Consider the following 20,435-nt stretch of genomic DNA (forward strand, 5'->3'; position numbering starts at 1 on the left):
TTAAACATTTTTCAAAAAATAAAATACAGTAAAATTATAGACGGGTTGTAATATCTATCAAGCAATAGACTTGAAGGAGAGATTCCAGCAGGTATCATTGGGAAATTAAGAGGCCTTCATTTGCTGAACCTCTCCAACAACACTCTTAGTGGTCTCATAACCTTATCTCTTGGGAACTTGACAGCTCTTGAATCATTGAACTTAGTGGTCTCACAACCCAGCAACCTTTCCGGCTCTCTCCTACCCCAACCTCACCCCCTGTTGCAATTCTTCCTCTTCCTGTTGAATTCAAAGGACCTACAAAAATATCATTGAACATACTGCAAAATTAAAATTAAGAGATAAGAAATACAAAAGCTAACAAGGAATTTAATTGGAGAGGGCGAGTGCTGAAGAAGATTGAGAAGATGCAGGTGTGGTGGTGGTGGGTGCTTCCAAGTGAGGGAGAAAGAAAAGAGTCGAGGGAAAGAGAGAGAAAGAGGTGAAAACAATTTGACCGTTGGATTTGTATCAACGGTTGATATTAATCGATTAGGAGGATCCTCACGGAAATGATCCGAAGAGGATCTGAGTCCTACTGCCCCATACCTCTTATCAGCCTAGATGTAGGGTTGATGCCTATTAGCCGCCCTGACCATCATTTTAATATTATGTGGGCCGGCGCCTTCACCAAAGCAGCCACTAGCCCAAAACAAAGGATTTGCACAACTGGGCTTCCTTTGATTAAGTCCAAGATTAATTATCAACCCAATCACTTGCCAGAGAGGAGGACGCTGAAGGGTGGGGAGAGGAGAGAGAGACTGAGATTTGAAACCCATGCCTGCCTCATCTGATTAAAAAGTTGAGAAGTCGTTTTCAAATCTTTTGTGTTTACAAACTCTATTTATTTCATACAGCTTCAGATTCAAAATTGTAATTGTGGTCAGCAAGAATTCGAAAAAATACTTGAGCCATGCAGATGTCTAAGAAGTAGCCATGGATGCAGATGCATATGGCCTTTCCATGGCAGCTGCTGCAAAGAATCAAATGGAAAGTTGAAAAAATATTTTGTTCCTAACCCCAAGATCAAGTTTGATTGGCTTGGTCCAACGGATCCTGAGAGAATGATCCGGAGAGGATCTCACCCCGTTTGTGAGGTTTACAGAGTCTGTTTTTTTCAATTCTCCTGATACTGTGTTTCGAACACAAACTCTTATTCTCTCTAATTTTTTACAGAGCAATCGAACATGCAAAGGTAGTGATTGAAGGTTTAAGAAGTAGAGGTGTTTCAGGATTAGTTGCTGGAGGCTTCTGTTGGCCGGGTGAGTTCATTTCTTACGTCAAGGACCATTGTTTTTTGTTGGGATTCCTCTGTTTAGTTGCAAAAAGTTGATGTTGGTTTTTCGCCGAATCTGTCTTCTTGCTCATTTTTTTTCCTGAATGATTGTTATTTTTAATCTCTTTGCTTGCTTGAAAAGAGTCATAATCCAACCATTTGTTATTGTGTGTGCATCAATCAATTAATGGATAATAATCTGTCTTCTAAGTTTCTTAAACATTGCCTCGGAAATTAACATTCGCATCCACGTTTAATGTGGTTATATGGGATACATTGGCTCCACCTACAACCTCACGAGCTTCTACTCTCTCTCTCTCTCTCTCTCTCTCTCATATGCCCACCATAGTTATTAACTTTCCTGCTTACAACTAAATTGTCAAATGCTCTGAAATCATACTATATTTCAGAGCCTTAAACTCCATAGATCAAAATTCCAACATCACAAAAAAAAAATTCACACGTAAAGATGGAGGAAGGCTAAGAGAGGACAATTTGGGGCACACAAGGGATCTTTATATTTCCGCAAAAATACTTTGTGCTTTTTAGCTATAAATTATGAGTTTTCATGAATGTTTATGCTTTAATATAGCTGTTATAGGAGGAGTTTTTTACTTACAAATTCGTCTCATCTTCTTGATATATGTTTTATTTTTCTAACTATTAGTTTTTGGTGTTTTGCAAGCTATTACCTATTACAAAATCTTTATTGTTTGGATAGGTTTGTGTTCCTCATTCTTTATATATACTTTTTTTCTCTCTTTTTATGAGGAGTAAAAGTTTGCGTGTATTCCGACTAAGTGATTTGGTATTTGCCTTACCCTATTGTAATTTTGCATCTCTTTAGGAATAAGTATTTTAAAATCTGTTAGCTTGATTACATTGTTGAGGAGTAAAGTTTAGTGATGTCATATTTTATGTAATTCCGTAGCTTGATTGCATTGTTGCCTTACCCTACTGTAATTTTATGTATATTCCAACTAAATGATTTGGTATAATGCCTTACCTTACTGTTAACTTTTTATACACACTGCATACAGATACAATATACACTCACACACATCACATACACTTATCCGCACAGAGTACACACACTTACCTACACTTACACACACATTTTATATACATACACAGTACAACACATATGCAGTGTCACACAAACACTGTCATGCACTTATACATACACAACACATACAATATATGTTGAATAAGAAGAGTATCCAAGATAACTCTAATGATCCCAAAAAGAAGAAAATAGAGCACACTCTTAAAGAAAGCTCACAAAACAAACTAATTAGCAAAGCTTTTCTTATTTAGCTCTAGGCTTTGTTTTTCCTTGGATGATATACAATGCGTGGGGACTTGGGTATTTATAGCAAACCAAATGAAAGCTACACCACACACTTACTTCACCTACAACATCCACCTACTTCACCTACAACCTCCACTTACTTCACCAACCTCACACACTTACTTCACCTACACCTCCACTTACTTCACCAACCTCACACACTTACTTCACCTACAACATCCACCTACTTCACCTACAACCTCTACTTACTTCACCAACCTCACACACTTACTTCACCTACAATGACATTAATTCTCAACAATATATACTCACGCTTATACCTTTTTTTATCACTTGGAAGATATTGTTGGTTTTCCTCGGCAATACAATATACACTCACACACTTATGCAGCACATTCACTCACACATGCAGTACACACATTGTTGTTTTCCTTATTTGATTGTTGGGATGCCAAAGTTTAAGAATTTGTATTTAATTTGATTCTTTGGTATACTCAGTTAATTAGCTAAGAATTGGTTTACATTTAGATAATATATATATATATATATATATATATATATGATTTTGGACTGTTTCTCTAACTGAATTTGTTTTGATTCGATGGGTTAGTGAGTTAAAACTACAAGTGGGTTTCTTTTGGTTTTTGGGATGTTCTTAACTTTCTGTTTCCTGATTGAATTTGTTTTGATTCAATTGGATTAGTGAGCTAAATTGCAAGGGGGGTTTGTTCTGGTTTTCGAATGGCTCTTATGGGTTGTGTATGAGGTTGGAGGATTTGAACTAAACCATGCAAAGGACATTCATAATAATGTGCAAGTAGGTATTACATATATAAGTTGCATGTGTTTAATGGTTTGCATTGCTTGCTGTTCTTCTGCGTAATGGTTGAATCTGTGCTTAGGTTGGTTTAAAACCCGGGTTGTGTGCGTTTATCGGTTTAATTGGGGGAATGAAAAAATAAAGTTGGCCTTTCATTGAAGATGTGACATCCCACATCGCCCAGGGAGTGATCCTTATATGTATATTCTCATCCTACCTAGCACAAGGCCTTTTGGGAGCTCAGTGGCTTCGGGTTCCGTTGGAACTCCGAAGTTAAGCGAGTAGCGCGCGAGAGCATTCCCAGGATGGGTGACCCATCGGGAAGTTCTCGTGTGAGTTCCCAGAAACAAAACCGTGAGGGCGTGGTCGGGGCCTAAAGCGGACAATATCATGCTACGGTGGTGGAGCGGGCCCGGGAAGTGATCCGTCTCGGACCGAAATGTGACAGAAGATGCTCAAACAATTGGAGTTTGTTTTATTAGAAAGATGGTTAAACATTCTGTTTTATTGGGAACATGCACACATAGAATTCATCTAAAGGAAGGTTTAGATTCTTTGAGGCTTTTTATCTGGAATTATGTCAATTTGGAATAAAGGAAAGAGATAAAACACAAACAAAGGAATTTGATTTGGGGGTTAATACTAAGATTGGGTCAATCAACATTTTATGTTTTCAAGTCGAAGTCATTCATTTTCGACAGTAAGTTTTCATTAGAATTGGGGAGAAATTCTGATGAACTACTTAATCTCACAAATTTGTAAAGCTAATCAAAAGTAGATTAACATTATATAATATGGTTTGAAACTCGGGTTTGAATCTGTGCTTAGGTTGGTTTGAAACTCAGGTTGTGTGAATTAGTTTATCTGTTTAATTGGGGGAATGAAAACGAATGAAACACAATGAGGGTTTAGAAAAGTGAAACCCTCAATGTGTTTCATTCATTTTCGACGAGAAGTTTTCATTGTGGAAAATTCTAATGAACTATTTAATTGTGAGAAATTCTAATGAACTACTTAATCTCTAGAAATTCTAATGAAATACTGAATCTCACAAATCTGTAAAGCTAACGGAAAGTAGTTTAACAGTAATGGAAACAGAGAATTTGAGAGATTCAATTTGTAAGCTACTTTGAAAATGCGTTTTCTAGATTAATCCAATTGAAAATGCATTACGTAATTAGAACCCGCTGCAACACGTGGGCCATTTTTCTAGTGAGAGCAAAAACAAATATAATTAGGACTCAGTATAAATCAAATAAACAGCGAGGGGCGTGTGAAAATGTGAGGACAAAGTTCCACATTGGTAAAGGACCAAACTATGCAAGAGATTATATGAAGTTAAACTACTCCCTATATTATCAATTAATTTTAAAATAGAACCTCAACTTTCTTCGTATACATTCGAAGAGGTGCAGATTGATGGATTGCCCTTCCTACTTTGAAAATCCTTTTCACTCGAAAAATTAAACTATTTACAAAAAGTAAAACAATGTACAAAAAGTAAACTTCAACCACCACGACTCCATTACATGAGAGCGAAAAACAAATATAATCAGGAAATAAACAGTCATGGCCCTAGGACGGGATCCTCGGGGTGTAACTTTTGTTTCTATTAGTTGTATTAATACCTTGCTTTTACTCAATGCTACTCATTGTTTTTAATTTATGCAGACACTTTCCAGTTCAGAGAGAGCTCCGCCTTGCTGGAATTCAGTGACCAACATAAAATAAAACAACTTATTCTTGGTTGGGTAGCCACATTCTCCGTGTGTGTGTATATATATATATATATTGGTCAATGCATCAGCATCCCTCATATCTCTCACACTTGCCAAATTGGCTTTAAATTGATATTCATGGATTTCGAGATTGGATTGGGTAGAATATATACATTGCTTGGATCGATTATGTAATGTCAAGAATTGAAAGAAAAAAGAAGATTTTGAGCTTGAACCACAATCTGATATGCCAATGCCACTTAGACCTTAACAGCCAAATTACACCAGATGTCTTCGGTAGTTTCTCCAACAAGCAATATTTTACTTTAAAGTAATATAAATGGAGGAGAGAAGGATTTGAACTCAGTGTATATGAAGAGTATTTTATTTTATTTTATTTTATTTTATTTTATTTATGTGGAGATTATATCCGCTATAGTTCTGCAACATAAATGAAAATCCATACCAACATAACTCTTCTACTTCGTTATTCGTATCCTTTCAACTTCCCACTCTTGTTAGATTCTTACTTCTAGGCAGTCGGTTTCTCTACCGGCAACGTACTACCACCACGGGGCTTATTTATTGATAACTATATCATTTTAAATCTGTGGAATTTTGTTAGAGATGAGAAATGAGTGATGAAGAGAGAAGTTGAGGAAGAAGGTGAGAAAATATTTTTACACTTCAAAGTTAAGTTTAGGATATGTCAATAATAAGGTCTAATAGTACTGTTCTTAATTATAAATGAGAGGTCTTAAGTTCGATTCTCATCAACAGCAGATTCGAACCAAATTATCGACTAGCCAAATGTGAGGTTTAGCCCACTCCCCCACTCTTTAGTGTAAATAATATCGAATATCTTAAAAAAAAAAGTTAGATTTAAAAAATGTAACTGGAAAATATTAAGTTATATACACCTTAAATTTTTTTGTTTGTTTGATGCATTCCCTTTCATTTGTCTTCCTTCCCTCCCTCACCTGAAAATATAACTGGAAGGTTAACTACCCTTCTAATACAAATGGTAGTAAACCTTGATCTATTTGACTTTTGCCCTTATTATACTATCTGCTTTCAACTTTTTAAAGTAACCTGGATATCACCTCAACCAAATGTAAACTAACTACTTGTCCCTTCACTTATTATTAACGTATCTTCACCGTACAAACATTATAATCGAAACCGTTTATTATCTTTATTATCAAAGATCCTACACACAACAAAATTATTCAATTTGGAAATCTTTTAACCATTCATATGCATAAAACAAATAAACAGTTCATCATGAAGATGCTACTTGTTACTAAAACCGTTGATTGGCTTTACATGAATGGATGACTAAAAAATCTCTGAATTGAAGAATTTTTTATAGATATGATTATGATAAAGAGAATGAACGATTCCGATTATAATGTTCATACTGTGGAGATACATTAATCGTAAGTGGAGGGACAAGTAAGTTCTCCAACGAGGCGAACACAAGCATTATCCTAAAAACTTTATGGCAAACACCGGTGTCCCCTTTGGGGGATGAGCTCATGCTCCCACTTACAAATAAGGTATCTGCTCCAATTCACGAATTTGCGAATGTGTTCCCTCACGTAAAACATACATCCATTATCAAGATCAAATACAACTCACATATGTGAATTTACCAAAAAGATGCAACCGAATATTCCGAGAACGAATTAACTCCAAATTCTCCTCTGGGTAAGGCTCAGGATACAAATATCTGCTCCAAATATACGGGATTGAACAAACAGCAGACTAAAGATAAAGTACAACCCACACACAATGGCCTTGGAAGTGCGTGTAAAATCTTAGTTTAATGATTAATTTCCCAATCTACATATCTAGAAACTATCATAAACTTGACCCTTCTCATTGCTTAAAACAAAGATGAAACAGGGAACAAAAAAAACCTCATCTCAAGAGCTTTCTCTTCATCATAAATAAATTTTGATAGCTTCCTCATCAAGTCTTTTATGTCGGCACCCGCTAGAGCATTGCTTATCTGTTAATATATATGAAATAATATGCCAGTCAAATACATGCTTTCGCAAAGATTATGTTGTGTTTGTGCAAATCTAAGTTTTCAAATAGGTTAATGCTGCTAAATATATCCCAGCATAAAGAAACCGACAAATACAACAGTTTGGCCAAATAATTATTGGTCTGAGCCATATGACATTGATGCTCCATCCAAAACTGTACCTAATACATGGCGGGTAAGAAGAAGATAGGGAATACATCCATGCGGCTAGCGGCCAAATTGATGCTTTCTGGTGGCTTAAGAGAAATCAGAACATAAGGACAGGACTAAATTGCCTTACCCACTATGAGGATCTTCAAGTTCCTTCTTCACCTCTTCAGGGAGATTGGCTAATCTAATAAACGAAACGAAGTCTCCCATGACCACTGCTATATCAAACTATCCTCCTAAATTATACGAATTGCAGTTAAAATGAACATAAAAATCCTCTTTAGAAGGTTATTGGAATTTCATACATGCAGCGTGTTATGTATGAATCGATTTATATAGAGAAGACAATTAAATTCATAATTTACAGAGAGGGGAGAAGATTACCAGAAAATTGAAGCATTTTCCTGAGAAACAAAGGGAGAGTGTTTGATAATTTGAAGAACAGAGAGCAAACAAATAAATACAAGGCTAGAAAATCCCCAAATCGATTAAAAAAACACACAAGACCATGCTGCCTAACCTAACCAAACAGTACAAAAAGATTTGTAAAATAATTTTGGCCTCTCAATCACCACATGCCAGCAGATATAAATGCAAGAAATAATAAAACATTGATTTTTTATCAGAATCCTGGACTCAGGAGGACCATGCTCGGGGCCTGTTCACCATCCCCACCCTTCCCTCTCTGTTTCTCTCCCCGAAATCATCACGACCCATTCTCTCTCTCTCTCTCACTGTCACCCTCCCAGTCACCGAATCAAACATTGGGGCACTAACATCCTAACCTCTCCCTCTCTCTTTCTCACTGTCAACCTCCCAGTCACATATGTATATGTGTTATATATCACAAACACGTGTTTTATTATTTTGCCTAAGAATATATTACAAAGGCACGGGTCATTTCGGAGACCCGCGGTAACATGTATTACATCTATGAATTGGGATATAGCAAGACAAAACAACACCACACTACATAAAGGATAACAAAATGCAACAGACTCAACCCCATAACAACTTAAACAACAACTAAACATGGAGATCAAATTTACAAGGACTAAAAAGCACTTTATCCCCTCCTCCTCCTCCTGCGTCTTGGCTGCCGCCTCCTGCTGAATTTCTCGACAAACCATTCACGCTTCTTGTTTGCCAGTGTATTCCCAGCAACCACCCCAACTATTAGACCACTGACAACTCCTGGCAGAACCACATACCAATCTAGTCCAATTTCGAACCCAGAGTCTTCATCTTCTTCCACGGCTGATGGTGGTGGCGGCGCTTCACATTTCCTTGACAAAGGCTTTCCACACAAACCCGAGTTTCCTTCGTATGAATCGTTTTCGAATGTGTCAAATTGTTTGCCAACTGGTATTGGGCCCCAAAGAAGATTATGGGACACATCCCAACATGCAAGGAAATTGAGTTGCGCCAGATTACTGGGGATCCTTCCTGAGAGCTGGTTGTGGGAGAGATCTAATGACTCGAGCATATTCAAGTTCCCCAACGATGAGGGGATTTGACCGGTGAGAGCGTTATTCGAAAGGTTAAGCAAAACAAGGCCTCTTAGATTCCCAATAACACCTGCTGGAATCTCTCCGTCAAATTTATTACCCGATAGATCTATGAGTTTGAGAAGATTTGGGGTCTCTTCATATTTCAGCACAACACCTTTGGCAAAGATTGTGAGCGAGAATGCATCTCTAAAGCGGGTTACAAATCCTTGTGAGTCGATTAAGGACAAGGTCTCAAAGTACGTGTGCTTGCTTTTGCCAACAAATTTCATGGAATTCCAGTTCTCAAAGTAGTTTGAGGGCAATATACCAGAAAAGTCGTTGTTAAACAAATCGATTATGCAGAGCTTGGGGAACTCATGGGTTGTTGCAGGGTTACCAATCACGCCATGAAATCCATTAGACCGCAAAATGAGAGCCCATAAGACTGGAAGTGCCCCCAACCAAGATGGGAAGATGTCGCTGATGTGATTGTTTGCAATGTTGAGAAGCACCAACTGAGTGCAATTGGCAATTGATCTTGGTAGCTTTCCCCCTAACTGGTTATAACTTAAATCAACCGATTCCAAACTACTATTTACAGTTGAACATAACGAAGGAAGACCACCGTGAAAACAATTGTTCCCCAGACTCAGTTGTCCAAGATTACTGGAGTTCCCCAAACACTGCGGAAGCTTGCCACTCAAGTTATTGTTGGACAAATCAAGAGTATGCAGATCATTCAAGTTGCAGAATGACGGTGATACTTCTCCACTATAACAATTGTCTGCAACATCATAAATTATGATGGATTGTGGCGGAATTGGCAGTGATCCTTGTAACTTGTTAAGGCGGAGAAATAAGTACAACAGATTCTGCCACGGAAAAGTGCCTGGATCTTGCTCAAACCCTGTTAAAGAGTTGTAAGCAAGATTGAGATTCAACATTGTTTCTCTAGTTGCATTCCACAACCACTTCGGTATTTGGCCCCGAATGTTGTTGTTGGAAAGGTAGAGGGTGGTCAACTCGTATTGATCATGTAAAAATCCTGGAAACTCGGTCAAGTTGCACGAATCCAGCCTTAGACTCTGAAGCTTAGGAAAAGCAGCGGTCATATTGGTTTTGAAATTCAGAGATAACTTGTTAAATGATAAACGTAGATCCTCTAAAAATTTGAGCTTAGAAAGTTGATCAACTTCAACCAATCCACTCAAGTTGTTATCGGAAAGGTCAAGGAATTGAAGATCTCGTAATCGGAAGAACGATTGAGGAATTTCTCCATGTAATTTGTTATATCTGAGGTCTAGATGGCTTAGTTGGGACAAGTTCATGAGCCAAGAAGGGATTGGACCAGTCATTTCATTGTGCCCCAAGTTTAGGTATGCGAGTTGGGTCAAGTTAGCCAGAAAAGCTGGGAAGTCTCCCCTTCTAGCATAACAAAGGCCCAAGTGGGAAAGGTTTGTTAGCTTTCCAACCCAAAACCAGGGATAAGAAGGTAATTGACTTGTGGAAAAGTTTTCGTGAGAGTCGTAAAATGCGGAAATGTCAAGGTAACTGAGTTGGGTAAGGTTTTTGAGTGAGGATGGAAGACTAGGATAAAAGGTACAGTATGAGAGTTCTAGCACATTTAAGGAATGAAGGTTTCCGATAGAAGAGGGCAATTGACCATAGAAATTCGTGTTCGAAACATCCAATGTCTTGAAGGAATTGGTCTTGTTGAAGTTAGGAAAATAACCGGTTAGGTTCAAATTGTCGGACAGAAGAAGAACTTGTAAGCTTGGTAGGTGGAAAACACCAACTGGGAATTCCCCATACAACCCACATTGAGCGAGTCTGAGGGATATGAGAGAAGATGCATTGACCAAAACATCAGGCAGAGTGGAATATATGTCTACCAAATCAAGATGAAGTTGTTCAATGTTCTTGGTCACATTTTGAACTAGGCTTATCAAGTTGGTCTTGGTCAGTTTCAAAATGTTTTTACGGTTGGGAAACTTCTGACTGGTTGACAGAGCAAGGGTTGAGAGCTTGGATAGCATTGAAATTTCTGATGGAATTTCGCCAGAAAAAAAAGACTTTGAAAGGTTGAGATACGTTAGGCTCGCAAGATCATGCCCCAATCTTGATGGTATTTGGGAAAAATTGAAGTTGTTATCTGAGAGGTCAAGACTCTGCAAGTGAACAAGTTGAAAGAGGCTGCTGCTGGAGTTGATAGAACCATAGAGACAGCTACTTCTTAGGTCAAGGCCAATAACATGGCCAGAGACCTCATCACACTCGACACCATCCCACGAACAACAGTCACTTGTCTGATTCTGAGCATCTCCTTCTGGTGTCCAAGATGCAACCTTTGGATAAGCAGAAGGAAGTGCAGAAGCTGACTCGTCTATCGTGAAGCTGTCGTTGAATTGCAACAAGGCAGAGCGCTCATCGTCGTGACAAATTGTCTGCGTCTGCACAGAGAGAGAAAATTGAGTAGCAATGATTAATAGCAAAGTAAAACAACGTACAGAAATGAACTTCGATCGGCGCGATTCCATTCCCATGACAACTTATGTTTTCTGTTATGGAAGTGTTTATGGCTTTCGCATAATTACGGATGCAGAAATCAACGTCCTTTTATAGACCAAGCCCATTCCCATTTCTCCTTATTGTAAATAATATCGTTTGTTCAAAAAGAAAAAATAAAAAATAAAAAACAACTGATTGAATCACATTATTGCTAGCTCATTGTGAGGTTAAGTCAGGGTCCTCTCTACCTTAATGTATAATATCATTTGTTCAAAAAAAAAAAAAATCATTTGACAACTAATTTAATTACATTATTATCCGCGTACGAAAGACATTTTTTTATAACTGGCATTACAGCCTCTTAAGATGCAAATTGCATTATCCCAACTTGGAACCTACCACTCTTGTTCCTTAAAGACTTAAAAAGTAAACTGTATGACTTTTTCACTATTTTAGGTTATGTGTCAATGAGTACCCCACCATTTAGACAACCATTTTTTCTAATTATTACATTTTTTATGTTAATTTGAAATGAATGTCTCACTCCATAACTTCAAGACCGTTCTTCAAATCAACGTAATACATCAATCAGGATCCTCATATATATAAATAGTTGATTTTTCAAACTTGTTGAAATTTGATTAGTTCAACTTTCTCATCTTTTGAAATTTCTATGGAAGAATAATCCTTTGGATGCCAAAAATCTTTTGGTATAGCTAACTGATATGACAATCTTCATTCCTAACTTATATTGTATGCGTGTTGACTGTTAGGTATCCCATATCTATGAAGTTTCTTGATTAGGAAAACTAATGAAAAGGGTTTAAAAACTTTGAGTTTTAATCAAAATGACAAAAGGGTGTTGTGAGTGAATAGTACCAGGAGTGAATTTTAGAGTAAAATTGTCATTTTTTGTTAAAGAGTGTTTCATTTAAACTCCCTTCTTGATTCACCAAGCACCCACGCACATCCAACTACAACCAAACTATTGTGTTTAGTTTATGATTCACTAGTCTTCATGCACATGCTCACGAGCGTGCATAATGCATTTTTTGAATCACAGCATGCTACGCATGACTTACATGTTTTAAATGTATTTATATGCGTAAATTGACAAAAGAAAAGTCAAATATTTGAAGTAAATGAATAATCTTAGATCATGCTAGAAGAAACCCCTCATAAATCAATTAAAGCAGCTGAATCCACATAATAAAATCGATCTCCATTGAATTTATATTAAGAATAGAGAAAATAATATTTAATAAACAACTGATTGAATCACATTATTGCTAGCACATTGTGAGGCTAAGCCCACCCCCCTCTCCCTTAGTGTAGATAATATCGTTTGTTCAAAAATAATAATAATTTGACAACTAATTTAATTACATTATTATTCGCATGCAAAAGACTTTTTTTATAACCAACATTACAACCTTTTAAGATGTTTGAACGTATTTAAAAATAAGAAAATAATATTTAATAAACAACTGATTGAATCACATTATTGCTAGCCTATTATGAGGTACTAATTATTTGGAAAAAAAAAAAAAAAACTGTCCAAAAGAATATTAATTATTAAATAACATTGTTAAAATGACGAAAATACTCCTACCACATTTGATGCATTATTTTGGAGGCATTTTTGTCCACTTATTTTTAGTGAAGCTTGTGACCCCTAAAACAGTATTCACTTTAGGCTTGGCTTTTTATTTAGAGATGAAATTGAAATTTGAATACAAGAAAGCAAACGTGTCCTTAACAAACTTGGAAATAAAATAACCCACATCTCCATCCTCATTGCAGAAGGAGAGTCCAATGGAAAAAGTTGCTTAGCTTCCTGAAACCCTTTTCCTTGAGTTTGGTTGTGCCATTTGATTATTATTTTTATTTAGGTAAGAAATTAACTTAGCTCCTCAATAGATGAGATTAAGGAGGAGTTTCTTCTCAACATACTTTGTTACTGATTTACAAAACTTCGTTCACCTGGTGAAAACCGTTCATATTATAAATCACATTATAAAGATTTTATAGTTTATTATTATTATTATTTTGTAGTTATGACCTTTATAATATGATTTACCTTATACACGATTTCGATTATATGCATGAAGTTTTGTAAATCGGTATAACAAAGCATATGAAGGAATTACTCCTCCTCAATCTTAAGGAGTCAAGCTTTCCTCTTTAATGTGATTCAAATGCCATACATAAAACATGTGGATACCACCAAAAAAGAAAATTTGAAATTTTAAAGGGCAATAACAATTCTCTGTTAATAATCCTATTTATCATTTCTCCGACAAAAATTAATCAAAATCATTCATTACTCCGGCAAATGTCCAACCCTCCCCCCAAACCTCAAAGCAATCCCAAATGGTTCACCACTCTCAAAAGACCAATTTTATTTTCTTTCTTCCGGTTTAGGGATGACAATGGTTCGATTTGGGAACGAAAATGTTATATCCATCCCCATAACTATTATATATAATTTTCTTTCTCACATAGTGCAACTATTATATATAATTATATATATATATATATACACTATTATATTATATATAATTCGGTTCGGATTCAGGGAATGATATGGATTGGAGACCTCTATAACCATATCCAAAACAATAACCGAATATTTTTCACAGTTTTTCCCATATCCAAAATATCCCCGAACTTTCATATCCAAATCCAATTCATTTGAACGATTATCCACGGTTATCTATTTAAACTTTCAGAAGGGATGGTTAAATTTTGTCACCTTTGTTAATGTAACCATGACAGGGATCTTAGATGTGTCAAAGTGCAGAAATTCCTCGTCACTTACATCAACCTCTGGTAGCTCATCGCCTGATGCACCAGCTGCAACATTTACTCTTGGGATGCCTGTATATGCCCGTATCGCTCAAAGCAGCCTTTGGGAACATCAGTTTCTTTTCCTTTCATTTTTTCAGGAAACAACAATTAAGTGCACTTTAACTCTTGTTCCTTGCTAGTCACACTAAATTTAATGTGTAAAAATTAAGATAGACAATGAAATTATGAAGACACTTTAGAGCCTTTGGGAACATCACAAGATACGAATCGTTATAAAGACTGGTTTGCAAGAGCACTAAGCTCAAACTAGGAAATATCAGGATAGACTAATTTATTTATGTTCAATGACATTATATAAGTAATGTATAAAGAAAATCAAGTACCTTTATAGCAGCACCTAGGGCATCTAGAAGATTCCCATCTGAACTGACAACAAGGCCGTCAATGTAAAGATCCCAACAGATCTTTCCTTCCACAACTACCAGAGAGGAGAGATCAATTCCAGCACCTGAGACAAACAAAGGCACCTACATTTTCAACTCTGCAGTTGGATTAAAATACGCTCAACCGAGAATCCATTGCCAAAAGAGAAAACAGACCAGATCCACTTTTACCACCCAACAGGCAACGTCGAAGAGCCACAGAGAGTTCTGCTGACAGCTCCTCACCCCCTCTACCCTGCAGAAGTAAAAAAACAACAGCTTTACAATAAGTATAAATGCATGTAAAAGTAAGTATGCGCTTAACATCAAGACCGTGGTTATACCTTCACATTGGCAATGACATCTGCAGCACCCAACCTGACCCTTGCCAAACCATTTGCCTGGGCAACGGCCACAAAGAACGGAAATTATAACAAAATAAGTAAAATTTCATGTCACACCAAAAAATAAAATCCATTATTTTTAGTGAAACATATGACATATATTAACCTGGGAAATAACTCCAGTTTTCACACTGATGGGCCGAGGAGTCAATCTTTTTCGGCCATCAGAACGAATGTCCTGAGTAATGCCACCCTATATAAAATGCTTTTCTCCTATGGATAATCCCACCATTTCTGAACATATGATATGAAAATACATTTCTGATCTAATTAACTTCATAAATATCAAGGAGATGCTTTCAATATAGCTTGGACTATTAATTAAGCATGCATTTGCGGACTTTATGGTTTTTAAACAGAACAATTTGGCTTTTCCACTTATTTTTCCAGACTGGAATGTAGATGAAGAGATGCTACTGCTCGAGGTATTGAAAAAACTGATTTCTTGTTTCAATTATTATGATAAACTTATTTTTTTTCTCCTGTGCAACTAATAAATTTTGTCTACTATCACTTGTTCTTTGATGTTGCTGTTTATGGTATTGAAATGTATGGATTTGGGAGTTGGACTGAAGTTTCTGAACATGTTGGAACGAAAACCAGACAACAATGTATTGATCATTACAAAGCTATATATATGAACTCTCCATACTTTCCTCTCCCAGTAAGACCAGTGTTCTAATTAATGCATGTCCACACGCCACACGTGATATACACACACGAATTATATAAAAAGCAAAAATTATTACTAATAGTTTTCATGATATCCCCTTAGGACATGTCTCATGTTATGGGAAAGAGCAGAGAGAAGCTTCTTGCTTTTGCTAAGGGGTCTGATGAAATCAAGAAAGGTTAGTTCGCGTTGAGTCCATATTAGCTGAGGCCTGAAAGCAGTTATGCTTTGGTGTATGATTTATGATTTAAGATGCATCAATAGTTTAAGATCTTTTGTTAGGTAATTTATATTCAAAGGATCCACGAATTGTTTTCGAATGCCCTGTTTCATCTGTTTGTCATGGATAGTGAAGTCATTTGAATTAATTAGAATGTCTGTCTCATCTGTTTCTCCTTTCTCTGCAGAATTTCCCATGCTTGTGGAGATTACATTGAAAGAAGTGTCTGCCTTTTCTGCAGGAATCATGTATGGTATTTTTTATTATATTTTGTACCTACGTTGGTATCAAGCGCTTGTTCCATATCTTCTTGTCTAATTTTGTTTCTTAATTTTCTTAGTCAGATGTGAAGAATCAAAGAAGAATCCAACTTCCAAATCATCGTCGCAGTCAACTGCTGGTACACCAACCAACATTCTTGAGGCAGTTTTTAGCTCTTGGGCAATCTCATTTTTGTCGTATGTGGTTACGCATGACTGGAAATGTCTGATCTTCTGTTTTGCATCAGATGTTGCCAAAGGGTTGGTCCCAGGTGCTGTAAAGAAGGCATCCAATAAAAAGCAGATTAAGGACAAGACCAAAGTCGGTAAAGTGGAAGGTATGATTTTATGGTTACTTTCTGTTTCACAATTATTGCATTTGTAAACATACGCATATCTACTTCTACATGTCTTTAGAATTTCAGTGACTGACTTTCTTTAAGCATTGGTAATGTATCTCCGTGAACTTTATTGCCCAGAAGTTTTTTCCCCACAGATTATTTGTTGTCACTTAAATATTCATTTTATACATGATATATATTTACATACTTATGTATTATTTATCATGTATTTGGTTTAAAGCTTAATTTTATGTTATGTTATCAGCAGAAACTCAGGTTGACCGAAGCGTTGGAGAAAAAAAACTAAGGAGTTTAGTGGAAGAGGGACCTTCTGTGACAGAATTAAGCGGCTATAATTTCAAGACGCAAGAGTTTGAAATGAGTATGACAATGATGCTGAGCAGATTCTGGCAGATATGGAATTCAAGGATACTGACACTAATGCTGACCGTGAATTGAAACTACGAGTTTTGCATGTCTACGCCAAACGGTATTATATGGCTACTATGATAGATTAACGCTGATGGGTCTATTTTCAAAATCATAGCAATTATGAAGAGGGGAACAGTTTAAAATTTTAACAAAATGAAGTGATTATTTTCGTTACGTTCAGAAAATTTATACAGAACTTTATTTCTTTGTCATAATTATTGCAAATGCTAGGCAGAATGTCACAAAAACTTTCATACAAGTAATACTGTTATCTCATCACTAAAACGAGTTAGCCTTGCTGCCTGATGCACCAGCTGCAACATTTACTCTTGGAATGCCTGTTTCGCTCAAAGCAGCCTTTGGGAACATCAGTTTCTTTTCCTTTCGTTTTTTCACTTTAGTTGGAAACAACAATTAAGTGCACTTTAACTCAATTTGTCGAGAAATTTTTTTTTGTATCCGTAACACAAGTGATATATCACGTGTTATTATATAAGTGGTAAAAAATTTAATTTTTATGTTATTAATTTTTCATACAAAAAATCTTACTATTTGTATACAAACACATGATGAATTATCTTGTGTTCTAAGCATATTGAAAAAAATTTCCAATTTGTTGACCCACCGTTTCTCTAGATACTTCCCAGTTCCCACATCGTTTTTCTCACCGCTAAAACCCTCACAGCGCTGCTTGCCTCCACTCTCCCCGTCTTCCTCCTCGCCTCATCTGCTAAAATCTTTTCGATTCAAACATTTGACCGAACACTAACTTTTGAAAATCGTTATAAGCGTTAAAAAAAGTATCATTTTGCACTCTTTTTTCTTTATTTTTCACTAAAGCCTCGTTGTCTAGGATCGAATTGAAACATGTAACTCTTGAAGGTAGAATATAGATTACTCATTAAAGAAACTTATCAATTTCAATCACTCTGCTCAAAAAATGGGAGAATTAGTGCCATGCCCTGATCTTGAGAATCCTCTAGAAACATGCTAACATTTGGAACATCAAAACATGATGGCAAAATCAATAAACAAGGCACCACTAAGTCCACATTAGATAGTCAGCGGAAAGATAGTTTTTAATAAATACTAGTTCACTGTTTAAAACTGAAAACAATTACCAATTAAATTTCCTTTATTCAATCCTTCAAAAGAAATCTGAAAATTGAAAACTAAAAATCAAAGAGAAATGTTGTAAACACTCTAGTTTTCTAACCATACACACATCTGTTTAATCCTAGTCGTTGTTTTTGTTTCATCTTTTCAATGCACTGATTAGATATAATGACGTGTGTGTAATAGGAGAGACAAGTGTGTGGTTATTATTTCCCAAAAGGGTTGGACAATAAATTGGTATGAATTTGTTATTCATGAAATTGGAGTCTGAAATCTCTCATTTACAATTAAAGAGTAATATCACTAAACCGCAGTACTAAATAACTTCATTTCTCAAAATTAAAAACTAAAAATTTAGGTCATCAAAAGGACTCTTATTTTTTCGGATTATGATGTATTCTTTTGCTTTTATTTATTTTTATGTCCGAATTAAATATGCTTAGGATCTCACATAATTAAAGGTGGAGAAATCGACGTCCCTTTTTTTGTAGACAGTATATACAAAATTGTTTCTTTCAATGAGATACGGGAGCTATAGACTACAAAAGAATCCAAAAAAATAGTGATCCTAAACATACACGAAGTCAAGACGGTGGAGAAATGGGTGGTGATCGTGAACATAATAATTTGCTCAGACCATCGCTTTAAGACTTGAAGTCAAGTCATCGTTTGATAAAATCAGCCCATCCCCATCACTTGAAGACTAGAAGTCATTCATCGTTTGCATGTAATAATTTACAAACTCGATGGTTTAGTTTTATCTGTATGTTTGTTTGATCTTAAAGAATGTGAACATAATACTTTGAGCAGATAAAATCACTTGAAGACTTGAAGTCAAGTCGTTATTTGCATATGTGACTCATCTCAACGCTTATTTATCTTTTTAATACAAGTCCTAATTCAGTATATATATATATACACACACACACACACACACACACACTCCATACCTCAATTTATTTATCGTTATACTTACTTATCTCATGTTAATTACATGAGTTGAAGTTCTTCCATGTTGTAGGATTTACAATATATACACACAATTTATTCAATAGTACGTGAATATTAATTAATTTAGCCTTCAATTTAGGTTTAGTATTTTATTTTCTCGAGCTTTGCACACATAACAATCAATTAATTGTCACTCCTACTAATAAAAATGTCACTGAGGCTCCTATCATTTTCATAAACAAAGTGACTTTTGTTCCACTAATCACGGGCATGAGGTCTCATGAACCAGATTATAAGCCACTGATCATCAACATAAACGTTCTTGTGAAGCTAACCATGCATTCAAAGTTACAGGCCGACAAATCGATGGAAGTCTTTCGGAGCTAGCTAATATCCTATTCAGCACTTACACATATTTTTGGGTGTGCACAATATTAATTATATATTGCAAGATTTAACATGATTAATTTTATAGATAAAGTTTAAAAAAAGGAACATTTTGGATGCGGTTCCTAGCAATATTCTTTGATTGAAACCTTGTGTGTTTTTAGTTTTTGATCGAAGTTCCTGACATTAATGTAATAGTGTAGGTTACTATATTTTTTTAATTAAAAATTTAAATTTGTATTTGTTTATATCAATGAGATTTTAAATAAAATTCATAATTTGTGGGATTAAAAATAATAAAATATAAATTATACTCTCTCTCTTATATATTGTGTGTGTGTGTGTGTGTATGGGTACATTTATCAAAATTAACAACAAAAAAATTATTGTACCAAAACATGAGTACATTCTTCAAAATACAGAAAGAAGAAGATATTAGGCTTAATAACATTAGTACATTTCTTCGATTAAACTTGACATGGATACATTCTTAAATCAACGAAAAAGAATGTACCCATATAAGTTTAAAAATGGATTAAAAAATTTTGAATAGATTTTATATTAAAAAATTGGGTACATTTTATAGAAATTTTTTTGTACATTTTATATTAAAAAAGGGTACATCTTACATATAACAAATTGGTATATTTAAGAATGGGTACATTTAAGATTAAAAAAAATTGAAAATTATGTGAATGGGTACATTTAAGATTAAAAAATTGTTGGCATAAGAGTCATCTTCAACGAAAATTTTAATTTTATAGCTTAGGGTCTAATGTTTTTATTTTTCTTTAAAGATCAACATTATTTGTAACCACTCACCTAGCTTTAAGCTTATCGAAAGAAAGCAATGCGGAATGGAGTTCAGTTCCTGTTCCTCCCCGTTGATCCTTCTCAGCCCTTCGAAGCTCAATAACCAGAAGTGTGGCAAGAGCAAACAACACAGCCTTGATAGGAGCATATTCATGCGACTTAAAAGGTTTGTTCTCGTGCATTTACGTTATGTTTCTCTAGTTATTTTAGTCCTTTATGCTTCTTTTGTGTGTTTTCAG

At 35.6% G+C, this 20,435-nt stretch overlaps 1 protein-coding gene and 1 long non-coding RNA gene across 4 annotated transcripts in view; both read right to left on the reverse strand.

Moving 5' to 3' along the window:
- LOC103935063 (exosome complex component RRP42-like) overlaps positions 1-20,435 on the reverse strand; it is an 88,826-nt gene that overhangs the window by 18,303 nt on the left and 50,088 nt on the right. For 2 of the 3 annotated variants that reach the window (XM_048578224.1, XM_048578225.1), the window contains exon 6: positions 14,561-14,685. In XM_048578224.1, coding sequence (XP_048434181.1) covers positions 14,561-14,685 — 125 coding nt within the window. Of the gene's footprint in view, positions 1-14,158; positions 14,247-14,560; positions 14,686-20,435 lie in introns of those variants that run through there. The other variant, XM_048578226.1, reaches the window with a different exon arrangement.
- LOC125474446 lies at positions 6,832-8,169 on the reverse strand. The gene is made up of 2 exons (XR_007256007.1): positions 7,499-8,169; positions 6,832-7,379 (listed from the first exon to the last, which is right to left on the reverse strand). It is a non-coding gene; the product is annotated as an uncharacterized LOC125474446 (long non-coding RNA).

Source organism: the organism of the source record quoted next, unplaced genomic scaffold (assembly GCF_019419815.1).
Source record: "Pyrus x bretschneideri cultivar Hongxiangsu unplaced genomic scaffold, Pyrus_bretschneideri_v1 Contig12, whole genome shotgun sequence".
Lineage (NCBI taxonomy): Eukaryota > Viridiplantae > Streptophyta > Magnoliopsida > Rosales > Rosaceae > Pyrus > Pyrus x bretschneideri.